The sequence below is a fragment of the Chiloscyllium plagiosum genome, chromosome 3, assembly GCF_004010195.1.
Source record: "Chiloscyllium plagiosum isolate BGI_BamShark_2017 chromosome 3, ASM401019v2, whole genome shotgun sequence".
NCBI lineage: Eukaryota > Metazoa > Chordata > Chondrichthyes > Orectolobiformes > Hemiscylliidae > Chiloscyllium > Chiloscyllium plagiosum.
The window spans coordinates 120,390,703-120,412,751 of NC_057712.1; the positions used below are offsets into that span (position 1 = coordinate 120,390,703).

Below are 22,049 nucleotides of genomic sequence, written 5' to 3' on the forward strand. Positions count from 1 at the left end.
TAATAGGTTGGTGGGGAGGGTGGAGAAGATAGATGGGCAGGTAGATCAGCTTAAGAGGGCGATGATGAGTTGGAGGGTTGGATCCGGGGTGAAGGGAGGTTTGGAAATTGGTGAAGTCAATGTTGATACCATTTGGGTGTAGGGTCACAAGGCAGAAGGTGAGGTGTTCTTCCTCCAGTTGGTGGTTTGCTTTGATTTGGCTGTGGAGGAGGGCTAGAATTTGCATGTCGTTGGGGAAGTTGAAGTGGTTGGCCACAGAGCAGTGCGGTTGGTTGGTGCTTGCGGACCAGTGATGTTTCCTGAATGGCTCCATGAGTTGGCACTCCAGTCTCCTCAATGTAGAGGAGACCATATTGAGAGCAACGTATGGAGTAAATGAGGTGGGAGGATAGGCAGGAAAATCTCTGCCGGATTTGAAATGATCCTCTAGGGCCTTGGATGGAGGTGAGGAGGGGGAGGTGTGGTCACAGATTTTGCACCTCGTGTGGCGACAAGGGAAGGTGCCTGGTGTAGAGGGTAGGTTGGTGGGTAGCATGGACGAGGAAGTCACAGAGGGAATGGCCTCTGTAGAAAGCAGATAGAGGTGGGGAGGGAAATATGTTTTTAGTGGTGGGGCCTGACTACCTGGCAAAAATGGCAGAGGATAATGTGCTGTATCTGGCGATTCGTAGGTGGAATGAGTTATGGTGGGGATTTGAGGGCAGAGGTGCAGGAAGTGGAGGAGATATAATGGAGGGCATTCTTGATCATGTGGAAGGGGAAATAGTGGTCCTTGAAACAGGAGGACATCTGGTACGTCCTGGAGTGGAATTGCTCCTCTTGCGAGTAGATACAGCAGAGGCGGAGGACTATGGAAGTATATATCATTTTTACAAGTGGGGAGAGTGGAAGGAGGTGTATTTAAGGTAGCTTTGGGAGTCGGTGGGTCTGAATAGTCTATTTTCTAAATGGGGAAAAGTTGAGAGTCCTAGTTCAGGTTTCTCTTAATGTCAACATACAGGTTCAATGGGCAGATAGGAAAGCAAATGCAATATTAACATTCAATTCAAGAGAACTAGAATACAAGAACAGAGATGTATGTAAGGCTATGGTCACACCACATTTGGAATACTGTGAGCATTTTTGGGCCGTGTATCTAGGGAAGGATGTGCTGGCTATGGAAGGGGTCAAGAGAGGGTTTACAAGAATGATCCTGGGGATAAAAGGCTTGTCATATGAAGACTGTTTGAAGAGTCTGGGTCTGTTCTCAATAAGAGTTGTTTTGATTTATTGTCACGTGTACCTAAATACAGTGAAAAGCTTTGTTTGTGAGAAGTACAGGCAGATCATTGTAAGCAAAGACATATCGAACATAGGGTGCTTGAACAGAGTGAAGCATACAGGTTACACTGCACAGGAGGTGCACGAAGCAAATCAACATTAACAAAATCAACACTCTAACTTCAAATCGAGTCCATTCACCAGTCAGGGAAGTAACTGTTCTTGAACATGTTGGTGTGTGTTCAAGCTTCTGTATCTTTTGCCTGACGGAAGAGGTTGTTGGAGAACATTACCGTGGTGGGGTCTTTGATGATATTGGTAAGCCTTTCTGCGGTGAGAAATGGAAATGGAGTCCATAGATGGAAGGTTGGCTTCTACGATAGTCTAGGCTGTGCACACAAACTTCTATAGTTTCTTATGGTCCTGGGCAGAGCAGTTGCCATACCAGGCCATTATGCACCCAGATAGAATGCTCTCTGTGATGCATCTGGAAAAGTTGGTGAGGGTCTTTATGGACATATTGCATTTCCTGAATCTCCCAAGGAAAAAGAAGCATTATTGTACCTTCTTGACCACTGCATCTACGTGGGACGTCCAGGACAGGATGTTGGCTGTTATCACCCCTAGGAACTTGACGCTTTCAACCCTCTCAACCTCGACTCCATTAATGCAGATGGGAGAGTGTTCCCCTTTCTTCCCAAAAGGAATGATCAGTTATTTTATTTTGCCAACATTGAGAGAGACGCTGTTGTCATTGCACCATACCACCAAGCCCTCTATCTCCTTTCTGTATTCTGACTTGTTGTTTGACATCCATCCTACCACGGTGTGTTGTCAGCAAACTTGTAGATGGCATTTGTTTGGAATCTGGCTACACAGTTGTGGGTATGCAGGGAGTTCAGTAGGAGGTTGAGAATGTATCCTGAGGGCTCCAGTGTTGAGGGTTATCATAGAGCAGGGTCATCATTGTCTATCATCATTGATTGCGGTCCATGGGTCAGGAAGCTGAGGATCCAGACACAGACATCTGTGCTGAGACCTAGGTTTCAGAGTTGTGAGATCAGTCTACAGGGGATAATGGTGTTGAAGGTGGAGCTATAGTTGATAAGCAAGAGTCTGGCATAGCTGTCCTTGTTGTCCAGATGTTCCAGGGATGAGTGTGAGGGAAACGGCATCTGCCGTGAACCTCGTAGGCAAATTTCAGGAGCTCGAGGCAGGCTGGGAGGCTAGAGTTGGGGGTGAGCCATGACCAGCCTCTCAAAGCACTTCATGATTATGAAGGTCAGAGCCACTGGGCGATAGTCATTAAGGCATATTGCATGTGCTTTCGTAGGTACTGGGTTGATGGTGGTAGTCTTGAAACAGGTGGGGACTTCAGCTTGTAGGAGGGTGCAAGGTGGAAGATGTCAGTGAATATCTTCGCCATCTGGTCCGCACAAGATCTAAGTGCACGGCAGGGCACTCCGTCCAGCCTATCACTTTCCTATCAGGAAGATCGATCTGACGTCTGCAGTGGTGACAGAGGGAATAGGTGTGCCAGGGCTGTCCAGGTGACAACACCAAACATAGAAAGCATTAAGTGCATCAGGAAGGGATGTGTCTTTGTCTGCTATCTTGCTCTGCTTTATTTTGTATCCGGTTATGTTGCTTAGGCTTTGTCCATATGGTTGATTTGAGCCTCTAAGATGAGGAAGGAGATCTTACTGAAACTTGCAGAATGCTGAGTGGTCTGGATAGAGTGGATGTGGAAAAGATATTTCCACTGGTAGGAGAGGCCTTTATCTGCAGGCACTGCCTCAGAGTGAAGGGAAGACCCTTTAGAATTGAGATGAGGAGGAATGTCTTCAGTCAGAGGATGGGTGAATCTGTGGATGTCATTGCCACAGAAGGCTGTGGAGACTAAGTCATTCAGTATATTTAAGACAGAGATAGGTAGGTTCTTGATTAGTAAGAGAATCAAGGCTGACAAAGTGAAGACAAGAGAATAGGTTTGAGAAACATCTCAGCAATGATTGAATGGTAGAGCAGACTTGATAGGCCAAATGACTTAATTTTGCTCCTCTATTTTGTGGTCTTAATTCTAGTTCACCCATTATCCCTGTGCTCCCTGAGGTACACTAGCTCCAAGTCTGGCAACACCAATTTTAGAATTCTCATCCTTCACAACATCACTCCTGTCACTGTAATCTCTGCCAGCCCTACAACTCCAGTCTCTAGATATCTCCTTTCCATCAATTCTGCCATCTAGAGAATCCTCAATTTTACTCGAAAGTAGAAACTGCTGACAATACGCAGTAAGTCTAGCAGCATCTGTAGAGAGAGAAACAGCTAATGTTTCAAATCAATACAACTCTTTCAGAAGCTGAATTTTAATTGCACCACCACTGACAACTTTGCCTTTAATTGTCAAGATCCTAAGCACTAGAATTTTGCCTGTAAATCTCCTTGATTCTGTCCTCAAAATGTTTTTCAAAATCTATCCTTTTGATCAATCTGTACCTATATATTCTTGGAGAAAGTGAGGACTGCAGATGCTGGATATCAGAGTCGAAAAGTATGGCGCTGGGAAAGCACAGCAGGTCAGGCAGCATCTGACGAGAAGAGTCAATGTTTCGGGCATAAGCCCTTCAGAAATTCCTGGTGAAGGGCTTATGCCTGAAATGCTGACTCTCCTGCTCCTCAGATTCTGCCTGACCTGCTGTGTTTTTCCAGCGCCATACTTTTCGACCCCAATATATTCTTGTCTGGCTTAGTGTCAATTATTAATAAATAAGCTTTAGGTGTGAAGCACTTTGGTACGTTTTACTACATGTTCCACGCATATCTAAGTTGGTTTTGATGTTGAGCTAATAGTAGCTTAAGTGCTATAGGCTACTTAGCTTCTTTTGTGCTGCAGATTCTATGATTCTTTTCCACATTTTAATGAGTACATGAAAATGGGGATCCTTACCAGTTGTGGAATAGTAGGTATTAAATTCCGTGTTATCTGAATGCTGCTCAGCACCACTACGATACAAGTATTTCTTAGTTATTATCAAACTTTCACAGGAGGATGATGATGATGATGATGATGATATATGCATGCTGAGGAAACCATCTTTCTGGCCACAAAGCGAACAATGAACTGGTGTGTCACATGGACCCCGAGGAATTTTGACTTCATTTCGCGTGTACCTTCTGATAGCACCACTGTGATGCAGTGGCCTTCCCCGTTGCCAGATGTAATGGGATGGAGCAATTGCCATAACCTATGGAAACAAAATTCTCTTAAATGAAGCTTTATAGATGTGGTTATGGGAGATCATACATATTTGAAAATTCTTCCTCAATCTGTTTGGTCAGTTTTATGTATAAAAATAATAGCCCCTCAACAAGTGCATTTAGTACCGGTACCATGCTATAATCATGCTAATAAGCATGTAGCCCAAAGTTTGCATTACTGCCCGTATCGGAAAACAGTCAGAAGTCATGCATCACAATCGCTACATCTACTTTTGCTAACTATTAAATTTTGTGCTCTAGTTCTCATTTTCCCTTCAAAAGTTTCCAAAAGTACTTACTTTGTCTTTTGTAAGCCACATCGTCTGCTTTTTTTTAACGTCGTCCTTAAAGTAAAGGTGTCCGACATATTTATCTGGGTAGGTTTGTAAAATCATGAGGGACATGGATAGGGTAAATAGACAAGGTCTTTTACGTGGGCTGGGAGAGTCCAGAACAAGAGGGCATAGATTTAGGGTGAGAGGGGAAAAATTTAGAAGGGACCTAAGGGGCAACATTTTCATGAAGAGGGTAGTGTATATATGGAATGAGCTGCCAGAGGAAGTTGTGAAGGCCGGCATAACTACAACATTTAAAAGGCATTTGGATGTGTATATGAATAGGAAACATTTAGAAGGATATGGGCCAAATGCTGACAAATTGGACTAGATTAGGTTAGGACATCTGGTCTGCATGGATGAGTTGGACCAAAGCGTCTGTTTCCATGCTGTACCTCTCCATGATTTTAAGTGTTATAGAAATGTTGTAATTTTTTTTCTTTCATGGGCTATAGGTGTTAACAGCCAAACCAGCATTTAGAAAGTACAGCACAGAACAAGCCCTTTGGCTCAATAAAGTTGGAGATAGTACTTGGATGAGACTAAATAAAATTGCACCGAAAGTAAGTAATCTATTACAGGTTGTAAAAATTCCCATTGAATTGAGAACATCAAAATAAGAAAATGATTAGAAATGATTTGAACACACAAGCTATCCTGGTCCCTTGTCCCAAACAAACGTACGTAGTTTTCTGTATAAATTACGGCAGCCATATGATTATCCATAAGAGGAGTAAAGGGGATGAATCGGTCTTTGATGTTTGTAAAGAGATTGTTGCACTAGTTCTGGTCTTTTTTTGTGCATATTTTCTGTTCTTTTGTTAAAAGCATGTTGGCAGACTCATGATGGTGTTCAGTGATTGAACTCCACAGTAAACAAGAATTAAAATAAAACAATTGTCTATCAAGCTAGGTTTCTCTCTGGGATCTGATCTGTCCAGTATTAACATCAGCAGGGACACCACAATCTATAATATCAAATCCTTTAATCAGCTTACTAATTGTCATTACATCACCTAATAATTTTCTCTACTTGTGGAGGGATGGCAAATCTAATATATGCAGGTTCCCTCATGACTTAACCCTTTTATTTAATGAATTGTTCTGGCTTTCTGTGCAGTATACATTCTGTGATGCCCAGAACCTAACAGAATGCTCAGATTTGGTCCAACAAGAGTTTTATGTAGGGTGGATGACCTTCTTGAAGAACGCACACAATGCTGGAAAGCAACTGGTTGCGAAGAGATACTTCCCTGTGATAGTCCTCTTCTCCGTTCCTCTTAAACTCCTACAGAAGTATGATTTTGGATACGAATTTGTCATAGAATTCCTACAGTGTAGGTTTCCTTCGGCCAGTCGAGTCTACATCAACCCTCCGAACAGCATCCCACCCAGACCCAACACCCCTGCCTACCCTACTTCTGTAACTCTGCAGTTCCCACGACTAACCCATCTAGCCTGCACATCCCTGGATTCTATGGCAATTTAGCATGGCCAATCCACCTAACCTGCACACCTTTGGACTGTGGGAGGAAACTGAAGTACCTGGAAGAAACCCACACAGACATGGGGAGAATGTGCAAATTCCACACAGACAGTAACCTGACTGGAATCAAACCCGAGTCCCTGGCGTTGCGAGGCAGCAGTGGAAACCACTGAGCCACTGTACCACCCATTAAGAGCTATGGACATAAATTAATGCTCCTGACAAGAAATGAAAGAGCATGTTGAACATTTCAACATGCAAAGTACTTAAACAAAACATATTGCGCAATTAGGTGTGTTAAGAGATTGTTTTCTCAACAATGCTTTTATCCCAGAAGTTGTTAGTCTGGTGGCCTTAATTTAGATAGAAAACTAGGTACATTTGCTTGGGACAAAGGACCAGGATAGCTGCCATCCTCAATATCAGCAAAGTGAATTTTTGCTACACTCCCTGTATGGCAAGTGTGATTTCTTAGGTAGGGAGACTGAAATTACACACAATATACCAGATTTGGTCTCACTAAGGCCCTGTTTAACTGCAGTAAGTCAAGCCTTCTTATGAGAAAACAGCATTAACATTTTGAGTCCAATGACTCTTCATCATAACAGTTCTAAATTCTGAAGAAGCATCACTCGACTTGAAACATTAATGCTGCTTTCTCTGCACAGATGCTGCTAGACCTGCTGAGTTTTTCTAGCAATTTCTGTTTTTGTTGGTTTCCAGCATTCATTGTTATTTGTTTTATCCCTGCTTCTGAACTTGCAATGAAGGCAGGACCATTTGCATTCCTAATTGCTTGTTGTATCTGCCTGCCTACTTTCAATGACTGGTGTACGAGGATCTAGATCCTTTTATACATGCACATCTCCCAATATATCACCAGTTAAATAATACTTTCTTTTTTAAAAACAATGAACTGTATAACTGCACGGTTTCCCACTTTGTACAGTATCTCCTATGTTTTTGTCCACTCACTCAACTTGTCCAAATCACCTTGAAGGTTCCTTGGAACCTCCTCACATCTCTGTCCAGTTTTGTGTGATCAGTGAACTGGGAAATGTTGCACTGGGAGCAGTACATTTTTATTTGCCATTAATAGTTGGGGCCCAAGCACTGATTCTTAGGATACATCACTAGTTACCACTAGTCTGCCACCCAGAAAAAGACCCAATTATTCCCACTCTGTTTCCTGTCTGCCAATTAACTCTCAATGCAAACTAATATCACTTTATCCCACATGCTTTAATTTTGCTAACTAACATCTGACCAAAAACCTTCTGAAGATCAAAATATACCATATGCACTGGTTCTCCTTTATCTATTCTACAATTTATATCCTCAAAAAAAACCTTATGTCGATTTGTGAAGTATGATTTGCCTTTCATAAATCCATGCTCGTTTTGACCAATCCCTTTAATGGTTTCCAAATGCCTGTTATCAGATATTTTATAATAATATTTTCCCCACGACTGATCTGTAATTCTATTTACTTTCCCTCCTTTTTAAATATAAATTTTGGGGTAACAACTGTCACCCTCCAATTTTTAGAAACTGGCCCAGAGTCTATCGAATTTTGCAAGATGATTACCAAATGCATCTAATATTTTCAGAACCAATTTGTTTAATACTCTGGGATGTAGATCATCATGTCCTGATGAATGGTCAGTTTTTAACAATATTAATTTCCTTTGTATTATGGTCTTACTAATTGATTTCCTTCAATTCTGCCCTCACCCCAGACCTTGGTTCTCTAATATTTCTGGAAGGTTACTTGTGCTCTCTTTTTTGCAGACAGAAGCAAAGTACATGTTTAATTCTTCTGCCATTTCTTGGTTCTCTATTATAATTTCCCTGGATTCTGACTCTAAGCTTAACATTTGTCTTTACCATCTTTTTCCCTTCATATGCTTATAAAAGCTTTCATAGTCAGTTTTGATGTTCCCTCACCCTAACTCTCATATGCTTCTTAAAGAAGTTTTTTATCCTCTTTGGTCCAAATCCTTAGGCTCACTATTTTTATTCTTGCAATTTTATATGTCTCCTCCTTGGATCTAAACTTCCTCTAATTTACTTGGTAAGCCACAGTAGAGCCATTTTTCTCTTCATTTTTGCATCAGACAGGAATGAATAATTGTTGTAATTCATGTTCTTCTCTGTCCATCTACTATCAACCCTTTTCATAAGATTCCTGAAACCATCTTTGTCAAATTGTACCCAAACCCTCAGTTTCCTTTATTTCGATTCAGGACCTTTGTTTTGGATTCAATATTATGGCAGGATTGGGTCTCCCTCATCCTCACTTTTCATCTCACCAGTTTCTGCACTCAAAGGATTATCTTCCGCCATTTCAGACAACACCAGCAGAACACCACCACCAAACACATCTTCCCTTCACTGTCGGCCTGCATTTTGCAGAGACCATTCCCTCCAAGATACATTAGTCCATTCCTCAATGGCTACCAACACCACTCCCCTTCCCATGTAACCGCAGAAGGTGCAACACATGTCCCTTCACCTCTTCCCAGCTCACCGTCCAAGCACCTAAACAGTTTTTCAAGGTGTAGCAGCATTTCATCTGTACCTCTGCCAATCTGGTCTACTGCATTCACTCCACCCAATGTGGCCTACGCTACATTGGAAAAAAACAAACACAGACTAGACGAGCACTTTGCAGAACAACTCCGGTTCCTGTGTAAGCATGACCCCAACTTTCCCATAGCCACTCATTTTAACACAGCATTCTGCTCACATGCCCACTTTCTGCTGCAATGCACCAGCGAATCACAGTGCAAACTGGAGTAACAACATCTCACTTTCAAACTAGGCACTTTACAATCTTCTGGACTTAATGTTGAGTTCAACACCTTCAGATTGTGAATTCACTCCCTTTTCTTCTAGCTTTACCTGTTGCAGTCACTCTCCACTCCCCCAACCCCAGTGGGACTGTCTGTTCTTTCCAATTTGGCAGCTGGACACACCATTGTTGTCATTCTCACATTTTGATCACAATCTGCAGAAGTAACACCCTTTCTCCCCCAGCACTCCATCCCCACACTATTCCATAAGTTCTGCTTTCTCCACAATTCACATCAGCTTTGATGAAGCATTATCTAGATTTGAATCGTTAGCTTGCTCTCCCTTCACTGATGCTGACCACCTGTTGTGATTTCCAGACTTTTGTTTCCCTGGAGGACATTAATCCCTGTCCTATTCAGATGCAACCTGTCTTGTTGGTGTTGGTTCTGGGAAGGTGGATCCAGTACAATGTCCCAGGAAACTGAATTTCTCCCTTCTATGCCATTTTTCCGGGCACATATTCATCTGGTATATTCTATTATTTCTACTCACACTAGCATGTGGCACTGTTTGCAACTCTGATTTTACACTATGACGTCCATATCTTCTGCTTGCAGGAGTTTGTCCCTTTTTTAAAAAAACCTATATCATCTGTACCAGAAGGTACCACATCCACTGGCTATTAAGCCTCCCTCTTCAGAATGCTCAGTGGCTACTTACAGCCATCTCTGACCTGGCATCAGGGAGGCAACATAACATTCTGGAGTCTCTTCTGCATTCACAGAAATATCTTCCTGTTCCTCCTACAACTGAATACTCTTATCACTACAGCCCTGCCATTCTTCATTCCTACTTGTGCACTAGAGACACCAACGGTACTATGGACATGACTTCAATTGTTATTGTTATGACTTCAATTCTACTACAAACCAACCGACTCCCACAGCTACCTGGACTACACCTCCTCCCATCCTGCCCCCTGTAAAAACGCCATCCAATTCTCCCAATTCCTTCGTCTCCGCCGCATCTGCTCCCAGGAGGACCAGTACAAAATACGTACAACACAGATGGCCTCCTTCTCCAAGGACCGCAATTTCCCCCCCGACGTGATCGACGATGCCCTCCACCGCATCTCCTCCACTTCCCGCTCCTCCGCCCTTGAGCCCCGCCCCTCCAAACCCCACCAGGACAGAACCCCACTGGACCTCACCTACCACCCCACCAATCTCCATGTACAGCGCATCATCCGCCGTCACTTCCGCCACCTCCAAACAGACCCCAGCACCAAGGATATATTTCCCTCCCCTCCCCTATCAGCTGTCCGTAGAGACCACTCCCTCCGCGACTCCCTTGTCAGACCCACACCCCCCACCGACCCAACCTCCACTCCCGGCACCTTCCCTTGCAACCGCAGGACGTGCAACACTTGCGCCCACACCTCCCCCCTCACTTCTCTCCAAGGCCCCAAAGGAAACTTCCATATCCGCCACAGATTCACCTGCACCTCCACCCACATCATCTACTGCATCCGCTGCAGCCGGTGTGGCCTCCTCTATATTGGGGAGACAGGCCGCCGACTTGCGGAGCGATTCAGAGAGCACCTCTGGGCCACCCGGACGAACCAACCCAACCAACCTGTGGCACAGCATTTCAACTCCCCCTCCCACTCCACCGAGGATATGCAGGTCATTGGACTCATCCACCGCCAAACCACAACAACCCGACGGTCGGAGGAGGAGCGTCTTATCTTCCGACTGGGAACCCTCCAACCACAGGGGATGAACATGGACTTCACCAGTTTCTTCTCCTGCTGAACACTCTCTGCTCATACCTGAAGAAGGGCCTGTGCCCGAAACGTCGAATCTCCTGTTCCCTGGATGCTGCCTGACCTGCTGTGCTGTTCCAGCAATAAAGTTTCAACTTTGATCTCCAGCATCTGCAGACCTCACTCTCTCCTTCAATTGTTATCTGACAAGTTATCCCTCCAACATAGCATACCTATTACAGATGGTACAGCTACAGGGGACTCCTGTATTGCCTGCCTTTCGCTACTCTGCCTGGTGATCACCGATACTCTTTCTGCCTACTTAGTCTTTCCCTGCCATGTGATTACCTCACATCTTGCTAGCCATGATATTCTCAGTATTGCAGGTGCTCCACACTGAGTCCAGCCACAGCTCCATTTCCAAAATGAAGTTAGTCGCAACTGAAGCTGGACAAACTTCCTGAATATGTTTGCCCCTGGACCCTGGAAGTATCTGTGAGTTCCCACGTAGTGCAACAGGGACCATGTGAGTTCTGCTGCCATGGCTTCACTTCAGGTTAAGCTTGTTAGTTACTCCCTTTAAGGAATATTAATTACGCTAGTGAGCATATTTCACTCCAAACACTTTTGCTGTAATGTAAAGTCCTTGCCTTAAGTCTTTAACAGTCTTGTTTCAAGTCTCAACTTAACTTCCCTTTGTCACTTATACTACCTTCTGGTATACACCCTACTTTTCTCAGTTAAATTTAATCAGAGTTACTTAATTAAAAATGCTTTATCTCTAATTTACACAATTTATAGCCAACCAATTAATTTACGGATTTTCTGTCATGTCACTTTGTTTTCTCAGTCTGTTTCAAACTCAGCATGAGCTGACTCTCTGGCTCCCAAGTGGTGTAGGGGTTCAGCTTCTTACCCCGAATATAGCTTCCTGCTCTGAGCTGCTCCCTAGCAGATCCTGCTGCCTCTCTGACTCCCATTGAAAGGTTTCATATAATTAGCTGCTTTCCTTACAATTGTAATGTCATGCTGCTGTTGGTTTTAGTGGAGGTAATGTCTCAATCTGCAACTTACTTTCTCTCCCATATACATCTCGCTCTGAGGAATTTTATTTCTGTAAGTAACCCTTAATAAAAGAATGTCATTCTCCCACTATGTTGAATTTCCAGTTACTCACTCTGTCTCAGTCTTCCTCACCTCTGATCATGTGGTTACTCTGATTTTTGCGCAGCAGAAAGAATACCTAATCAGGTTATTTTACATTATGAATTATACAGAAGTTACTAATTACAGGGACATAATGGATATTAATGTGGTCATTCTTACCTCCTCACAACAGCGTTTGCTCACAGCTGCCCTAAAGCTGATTTTTGCCCAAAGCTGATCTCGTTGCTTTAAGAAATCTGGAAATAATTTCTTCCACTTTTTTCCAAGAGCCCATGGGAAAATTTCATACTTGTATTCCTCTTCATCCTCCTCCATGGTATTAGCTAAGTATCTAAAAAAATGGGCAGAAACATTTTCAAATATGCACGATGCAAAGTAAAGTCATCATGTATAAAATGATCTGATCCTAATTTTCCTTGATTACATTAGGTTTTGATTAGGAAAAACATGTTAGTGTTCCCAGAAACACTCAATATTAAACTGTGTTCAGAACATAGCAAAATATTGCTTAACAACAATTCACAAAAATGCAAATTTAAAGGGAAGACACATGTATATGATCAGAGAGGAGAGTGCTGATTGGATTCAATTTGTCAACCAATTGGTAGATGTACTGCCATAGAGAATGCACCTATCAAAATGCTCTGATTGTCTTCTGAGGAAAAGCCACTTTTAGTCTTTTTATTATATGATCTTCCTTACACTTGATCTCAAATATATTATGTTCAAGGTGACATATATGGAAGTGTGAAAGCTTTAGATTCATTCAAATTTGCTGCTAAATTCTTCCATTTCATTCTTCAGTCATTTTCACTTGAAGTGATTTGCCTTTCACAAAGTGGAATTTAAGTCAGCCTCCTGGAGCAGGTTGGATGGATGGTGTGGTGTGGGGGACACATTAGCGTGGACGTAAAACATTATCTCAGAATTCAATCACAAGATATGGACATAACTGGCTGAATCAGCACTTATCAATCATCTCCAATTGTCCCTAAAAATTTGGTAGTAGATCAGATAGGACTCTTGCGCTTGATTTCTGGCATTAGAAAAACTTCCCACACCATTAAGTTAGGGCTGAAAGTGCCTGATCAAGAAAGTGACCAAATTTAATGTAGGTTCCTTAGACAACAAGGCTGTGGAAATAATAACCATTAGGAAATAGCAAAGGAGTTGAATAAACATTTTGCATCAATCTTCACAATAGAAGACATTAATAACATTCTAAAAGTGCTAAACAATCAAGGGGCAAAAGTAGGAGCAAAATAAATAATAGGTTATCACTAAAGAAAGTGAACTAGGGAAATAAATGGAGAAAAAGTCACCTGGACCTGATGAGATGTATCCTAGAACATTAAAATGTAGATACAGAGATAATGGATATACGGAGTGTAATCTTCCAAAAATTCTTAGAGTCTGTTCAAGTCGCTGAGGACTGAAAAAACTGCCAATGTGACAACTTTATTTTAAAAGGGAAAAAGAAAAGCAGGTCATTATAGGTAGGTTAGAGTCAGAGTCAAATACCAGAGTCTATTATAAAAATACAGAACATGATCAGAGTCAGCATGGCTTCACAAAGGGGAAATCATGTTTAACACATTGGAAATCTTTTGAGAAAGTAACAAGCAAGATAAAGGGGAAACAGTGGATGTAATATATTTAGGATTCAGAGGCATTTGATAAGATACCACGTTAGGCTATTTAATAATATAATAGCCCAAGGTGTTGACGGTATCCATGAACATGAATAGAGAGCAGGCCAACTAAAAGAAGTCAGGAAGTAAGTATAGGGAGGCATTTTCAGGATAACACCTGTAACTAGGGGAATGCCACAGGGATTGGTGCTAGGGCCACAATTATTTATATAATAATGACTTGGATGCGGCAAGTGAGCCAAAGTTTGCAGATGACACAGAAATGGGTGGGAAGGCAAGTGGTGAGAATGACACAGTTATTACAGAGGGAAATAGACAAATTGTGAGACCTGGTAGATGAAATACAATGTGGGAAAATATGGAAGAATAGAGGAATAAATGGAGAAAGTTTGACGAAAACTATTGCACAGAGGAATTTGTGTGTTCTTATCCATGAATCACAAAGAGTTAGTATCCAGCTCAGCAGGTAACAGGAATAGCAAATGGAATTTTAGCCTTTATTTCAAAGAGAATGGAATATAAGAGTAGGGAACTTTTGCTAGAACTATACAAGGTACTAGTCAGACTACAGCTGGAATATTGTGAACAGTTTTAGTCTCCTTATCCAAGGAAAGATATGCTGGCATTGTAAGCACTCCAGAGGAGGTTCACTCGGCTGATCATGGATTTAGTCTTTAGAGGAGAGGTTGAGTAGCTTGCAGTCATTACAGTTTGGAAGAATGAGAAGTATTCTTATTAAAACAATAAATTCTCAGGGGACTTGAAAGGGCAGATGCAGTATGTTTGTCTTTCCCTGTGGTAGGGTCAAAGACCAAAGGGCATACTCTCAGAATAAAACAGTCACCATTTTAAATCAGAGATGTGGAGGAATTTCTTCTGAGGCAGTGAACCTGTGGAATTCTTTACAGCAGAGGGTTATTGAGGCTGGGTTATTAAAGATATTAAAGACTGAGATTGGCAGATTTTTAATCAGTGACGCAATCAAGAGTTATGGGCAAAAGTAGGAAAGTGGAGTTGAGGATTAGCCACAAACTCAACATATATCGGAGCAGAATAGATGGAGTGAATGACTTACTTCTCCTCCAATGCCTCATCATCTCCATCTGAACATTAACCAGCATCACTCCTTAAGCAGTGTATGTCCAATATTTTCTGTCTTTCATGGATTAATATTTAATGTGTATCTTTCAGTCCCAGTAAATTTTGGCAGTTGTTGGATTTATTTGCTGTGTTACCGAAGGGATGCCCCGTTTACCAACAACACAGTGGGGTGGGTCGTCACGGTGGCTCAGTGATTAGCAATGCTGCCTCACGCACAAGGGACCCGGGTTCGATTCCAGCCTCGGGCGACTGTCTCTGTGGAGTTTGCATATTCTCCTCGTGTCTGCATGGGTTTTCTCTGGGTGCTCCGGTTTCCTCCCACAGTCCAAAGATGCACAGATCAGGTGAATTGGCCATGCTAAATTGCCCATAGTGTTATGTTCATTAGTCAGAGGGAAATGGGTCTGCGTGGGTGACTCTTCGAAGGGTCGGTTTGGATTGTTGGGCCAAAATGGCCTGTTTCCACACTGTGGGGAATCTAATCTAATCTACACAGCTTCGGGTTTAGGTTCATTCTTGGTTACAATAGTGCTTGGCATGAAGAAACAGAAGAAAATTCTGTCACTAATTTAAATTTCTTTAATCGAGTTGTTAGAATATGGAACTTGTCTGCAAACAGAGTAAGTGAGCTGAACAGCAAAGAGGCATTTTAAGATGCCTTAAGCAAGCTTTGAAGGAGAATGGAATAGAAGTTTATGAGAGATGGTGAGTTGAAAAAGTTAGTAGAAAACATAAAAATCAAAACTGGCTCAAAATTACACATTAAAAGGGGAGAAATATAATGTCCACTTTTAGAAAAAAAAAACTTCTCATAACCACAACAGTATCAACACACTATTTATATCAATAGTACCTAGTCAATGCTAATATGGTAAAACGTATTATGGCACTTCACAGAAATATTATTAAACAAAATTTGACATTACGTCTGCTAAGGACAAAGAGATAGAGTCATAGAGATGTACACCACAGAAACAGACCCTTCGGTCCAACCCGTCCATGCTGACCAGATATTCTAACCTAATCTCGTCCCATTTGCCAGCACTTGTCCCATATCCCTCTAAAGCCTTCCTATTCATATACCCACCCGGATGCCTTTTAAATGCTGTAATAGTAGCAGCCTCCACCACTTCCTCTGAAATTTCATTCCATACATGCACCACCCTCTGTGTGAAAATGTTGCCCCTTAGGTCTCTTTTATATCTTTCCCCTCTCACCCTGAACCTATGCCCTCTCGTTCATGATTCCCCTCCCTAGAGAAAAGACCTTATCTGTTTATCGTTTCCATGCCCCTCATGATTTTATAAACTTCTATAAGGTCACTCCTTAGCCTCCGATGCTCCAGGGAAAACAGACACAGCCAATTCAGCCTCTCCCTATATCTCAAATCCTCCAACCCTGGCAACATTCTTGTAAATCTTTTCTGAATCCTTTCAAGTTTCACAACATCCTTCCAATAGGAAGGAGACCAGAATTGCAGGCAATTTTCCAAAAGTGGCTCAACTGATGTCCTGTACAGCCACAACATGACCTCCCAACTCCTGACCGAATGTTTTTTCAGATTAATACATTTTTGGAAGGATCTTATAGGAGGTAAGATGCAATGAGTGCTGGATGCTAATTGCACATTAATTATATTCAGTTGATGGGTATTAACTGGGCAGGGGGGTCATCTTTGCTCCTATTTACATAAATAGGAGATGTAAATGAAACTGGGTCTATTGGATTTTGAATGTATGTTTGTAATTTGTCTCTCAATAAATAAATGCTTATAAAAATGTGCAACGGTTACTGTATTCTCATGTTTTATATTTCACTACCTGGCCATTTCGGATACAGCGATCAATATTTTATGGAGGGCATTCCAGAACCAAATCTTTGGTTGCTGATGCTAGTGACACAAAAATTAAAAAAAAAAACAATAATACAAGTGCCAGTAAAACTCAGCAGGACTGACAGCATTTATGGAGAAAGGAAGAGTTGAAGTTTCAAATCCAATATGACTCTTCTTCAGAATTCAGAGGTCTGGAAACGTGATTGTTTCTGTATTGTATAAAAAGGTCAGCAGCTGCAATCAGAAAGATCCAGCAAAATCCAAAAGAGAGTGCTAATGGCAGTAGAAGAGAAATATAGATGAAGAGTAGGCGTTAGTAACAAAACTTAGGGCAGCTCTACTATACAAACAAAACTCTGGGGGGGGGGGGGGCATCAAAACAATATTGTTGACCTCAATGTTGAGTGCTCTCGGCTGCAAAGAACACAAGTGGAAAAACTAGGCTGCACATTGCCCAAATGGAAAATGAGGTGTTCTTCCTGCAACTTTCATTGGGCTCCACTAGAACACCACAGCAGAAATATCAACATGAGAATGAAATGGTGCATTGAAACGGTAAGCAATTGGAAAGCTGGGGGCCATTATTATGGACAGAGCAGAGATGTTTTGAAAAGCAGTGAGCCAGCCTGCACTTGGACTTACTAATATTGCATTGTGAGGCTGAATGCAATAGACTACATTGGAGGACGTAAAGGGGCAAATGTCACACCTGCAATTGCATGGGAAGGTGCCAGAAGGCAGAGGAGAAGATGCATTTGGTGGAGGCATCCTGAATATGGGATCCTGAGTATGGGCAGCGTTGTGGCTTAGTAATTAGCACTGCTGCCTCATAGCGCCAGGGACCCAGGTTCAATTCCACCCTCGGGTGACTGTGTGGAGCTTATATATTCTCCCTCGTGTCTGCGTGCGTTTCTTCTGGGTGCTCTAGTTTCTGCCCACAGTCCAAAGATATGCAGGTTAGGTGGATTGGCCATGCTAAATTGCCCATATTGTCCAGGAATGTGCAGGCTAGGTGCATTAGCCATGGGAATTTTAGGATGCCAGTGATGGGGTTGGTCTTGGTGGGATGCTCTTTGGAGGATTGAAACGGACTCAACAGACCGAATGGCCTGCTTCCACGCTATGTGAATACAAGTCAGAACACAGACAGCAATATGCAAGAAGGACCAAAATCAGCAGATATTTACAGAGAGGTGTTTTTCGTTTATGTATGTCATGTATATATTTTGATTTTGTAAGCATCATTATAAAAGTTGAAAGCATTTTAACATTTTCAATGAGAAATAGGGGTATACAAAATTTTATTTGACATATTGAAAATTCTACCAGTGAAAATAATTTTCAAAAATCCAATCAGCACAGCTTTAATAACCAATTAGTTGAATCATTTCTAGCAAAACCACTTTTGGAATATTGTGTGTAATTCTGGTCTACCTCCTACAGGAAAGATGTTGTGAACTTGAAAGAGTTCAACAAAGATTCCCAAGGATGTTGCCAGTATTGGAGGGTTTGAGCTATAGGGAGAGGTTGAATAGACTGGGGGTGTTTTCTCTGGAAGTGTTGGAGACTGAAGGGTGACCTTATAGGTTTAAAAAGTTAGAAGGGACATGAATACGGTAAATATACAAGGTCTTTTCCTTGGGTTGTGGGTAATCCAAAACTAGAGGGCATAAGTTTAGGGTGAGAGGGGAAAGATTTAAAAGGGACGCAAAAGGGTGGTGCATGTATGGACTGAGCTACCACTGAAAGTGGTACAGGCTGGTACAATTGTTGTTTAAATGGCATCTGGATGGGTATATGAATAGGAAGAATTTAGGGGGATATGGGCCAAGTGCTAGCAAATGGGACGAGATTACTTATGGAGAATTGATATGGACTCAACTTATTATTTGTGTTATTTTCTGCAAGATATCAGACAAGATATTTGATCAAGGAATTCACTAACCCAGAGTGTGGTAGATGCCAGGACATTAGGCAAATTAGGAGGAGATAGACAGATTTTTAATTAATAACGGATTGAAGGGTTACGGAGAGCCAGCAGGAAACGAGTTGAGGCCAAGGGACTGAATTGCCTATTTCTGCTTCTAGTTTTTATGTTAAGATGTTAAACAGAAGTATATTATACCTATTAGATGATAAAGATCCCAAGTAGTATTTGCTATATCACAAAGAAATCACAATTTCTCATCCACCATCCCTTCCTCATGAATACATTGCTATAAACTAAAGATTAACTGTCTATTGCTCTTTTTCTTTGTGGAACAGTACTCAGACATTTTGACAGGGTATCGTGTCATATAATCAAAATGTTAAACCAAATCCTCAATACATTTATTTTTATTTTAGACTCAAATAAATAAGGCCTATTATATGCAGGGGAAAATGCTGCTATACTTACAAAGCAACAAAGAAATTCATTCTCGTTTGTTCGTTTATTTCAAAACCAGCTCTCTTGAAATAAACAAAGGTCATTGCTAAAAGATACTGAGAAAATTAAAACATATGCATTATTATTCATAAAACTTAAACACAATATACACAATTAAACACACTAATATGTCTACAGTTCGATTACTACACCCTGGCATCTCTGGAGTCAACTCTCACTAAAGGAGGGCTTTATTTTAATGGCACTGAGAACAATGACAAATGCAGCAATGCAATGCTTCACTTCCTGAAAAGCTATTGCTAAAAAATAAGTAATGTGATAAGAAAAATGGAAAACTTTTTTTTTTACAAAATTCCCAGGTCTGAAAATGTAGCAAAGTCTTGGAGGTGATCTTGCTTCTCCCAGATTCAACCTTTAACTTCAGTGGTAAGGACAAACAGGATTGATGAGAGCAGAGCAGCAGATGTGACCTATATGGACTTCAGTAAGGTGTTTGACAAGGTTCCCCATGGGAGACTGATTAGATCTCTCAGAATACAGGGAGAACTAGCCATTTGGATACAGAACTGGTTCAAAGGTCGAAGACAGAGGGTGGTGGTGGAGGATTGTTTTTCAGACTGGAGGCCTGTGACCACTGGAGTGCCACAAGGATCGGTGCTGGGTCCTCCACTTTTTGTCATTTACATAAATGATTTGGATGCGACCTTGGAGTGCAGGTTCATAGCTCCTTGAAAGTGGAGTCGCAGGTAGATAGAATAGTGAAGGCGTTTGGTACGCTTTCTTTTATTGATCAGAGTATTGAGGTCATGTTGCGGCTGTACAGGACATTGGTTAGGCAACTGTTGGAACATTGCATGCAATTCTGGTCTCCTTCCTATCAGAAAGATGTTGTGAAACTTGAAAAGGTTCAGAAAAGATTTACAAGGATGTTGCCAGGGTTGGAGGATTTGAGCAATAGGGAGAGGCTGAATAGGCTAGGGCTGTTTTCCCTGGAGCATCAGAGGCTGAGGGGTGACCTTATAGAGGTTTACAAAATTATGAGGAACATGGATAGGGTAAATAGACAAATTCTTTTCCCTTGGGCTGGGGAGTCCAGAACTCGAGGGCATAGGTTTAGGGTGACACGGAAAGTTATAAAAGAGACCTAAGGGGCAACCTTTTCACACAGAGGGTGGTGGGTGTTTGGAATGAACTGCCAGAGAAAGTGGTGGAGGCTGGTACAATTGCAACATTTAAGAGGTATTTGGATGGTATATGAATAGGAAGGGTTTGGATGGATATGGGCCAGGTGCTGGCAGTTGGGACTAGCTTGGGTTGGAATATCTAGTCGGCATGGACAGGTTGGACCGAAGGGTTTGTTTCCATGCTATACATCTCTATGACTCTATGATGCCACAATACTGATGTACAATATAATTCAGATGAGGAATATAATTTAGTCCATTTAAATTCACATTCATGAAGAAAAACACTACACTGCACATTTCAGTATGTAACTGTTTCTTCAAGTGATCTGGGATTTGCATCACCAATACTCTATCTGGAAGTCAATTCTAATTGTTGATTGTTCGGTGAGAGGGGAATATTTTGATATCTGCTCTAGATTTACCTTTTACTGCACTAAACATATGCAGAAATGATTATGCAGCATAATCCTACTTTATGATTCCAACTTCAAGAATGAGATTGGATTAATCAAGGATTATAAATGCTGTACCTTGTCAGAGACCTTACAGCAACAATCCATCCACAGGAAGTCTTGTATTAAGTCATCATCTGTGAAGCACAAAAAGCAAAACAAAATTTAATGCTATAAACAAAATTTTTCATGTAAGTAAATATATTAAACATTATTATTTAATTGTTATGAATATATTTAAAGGATTAGGCATTCGAATGTTGAATCAATTAGTTTTGATACCATCTAGTTGCCTCCCCAACAGATTATGGGATAAGTGTGACCCATAAATTGTTATGTCAATCACTGTAAAGTTTGCTGGCTGCAAGATTCTGTTGAATAAGTTTATAGTTTTAATTCTTAGTCTTCCCACACAGAAATAGCAGTCCTGCTTGTCTTTTTAAATAATCATTAAATAAATTGCCCAAACATCAGTCTGTCCAGCTGAACTAGAATAAGTGCTCTTCTACCTTTGATGCCCTTATTGCTTACAAATCATTGTAATTCAAGATAATCCAGAACAAAATTAACAATAAAAACTCTTAACAATATGCAATGACAAGTAGAAATTTTAAACCAGTCTCAAAACAAATATTAAAAATTTAGAGGATCTCTTTTCTTTACCTAAGGAGTGGTAAAAATGCATACTTCACTGACTAAGGAATAGCTGCAGTACACAAGATGGTTGCATTTTAAAGTGAAACCTGGTGTAATGGAACATTCAGAGGCAGGTGACAATGGTGAAGGAGGGTGCTGAACAGGGGAGATCAATGGTGAAGGAGGGCAACTGAGGATTTGAATAAACCCTCCCTGGTAGGCTCTGTCTTTGCAGAGAGGATAGTTAATGGGAAGAAAGAGCAGAGAGAGACAAGGGATTTCTCAACCCAATGTTAACCACAAGTCCGTAAGACCATAAGTCACAACAGCAGAAATTAGGCCCATAAAGTCTGCTGCGCCATTCAATCATGGCTATTAAGCTTTTCAACCCTATTCTCCTAATTACTACCTGTAAACTTGATCTCATTAGCAATCAAGAACTTATCTGTATACAGTAAATACCTCCTTTTTTTTAAACCTTAAATTCTCTTCATTATAATATCTTGATGCCAATGCAAATCAAAATAGTCATTTTATCATTTTGGGTCTCCTAAGTGCTTGTTAAATTTCTGGTGTAGTCAGTAAGATTCCACAGCACATGCTGCCATTTCCTCCCATACTCCAATGACGTGCAGAATAGGTTGATTGACCATGCTAAATTGTCCCATAATATCAAGGGATATGCAGGCTGCGTATGTTAACTACGGTAAATGTGAAATAGGAATAGG

The 22,049-nt window shown here is 41.4% G+C and overlaps 1 protein-coding gene across 4 annotated transcripts in view; it reads right to left on the minus strand.

Annotated features, from left to right (window-relative positions):
• spdya (speedy/RINGO cell cycle regulator family member A) overlaps positions 1 to 22,049 on the minus strand; it is a 45,521-nt gene that overhangs the window by 6,773 nt on the left and 16,699 nt on the right. For all 4 annotated transcript variants that reach the window (XM_043687218.1, XM_043687215.1, XM_043687216.1 and 1 more), the window contains exons 5-8: positions 20,764 to 20,822; positions 19,056 to 19,141; positions 12,230 to 12,401; positions 4,211 to 4,508 (exon numbers count right to left, since the gene is read on the minus strand). In XM_043687218.1, coding sequence (XP_043543153.1) covers positions 4,211 to 4,508; positions 12,230 to 12,401; positions 19,056 to 19,141; positions 20,764 to 20,822 — 615 coding nt within the window. The remainder of the gene's footprint in view (positions 1 to 4,210; positions 4,509 to 12,229; positions 12,402 to 19,055; positions 19,142 to 20,763; positions 20,823 to 22,049) is intronic.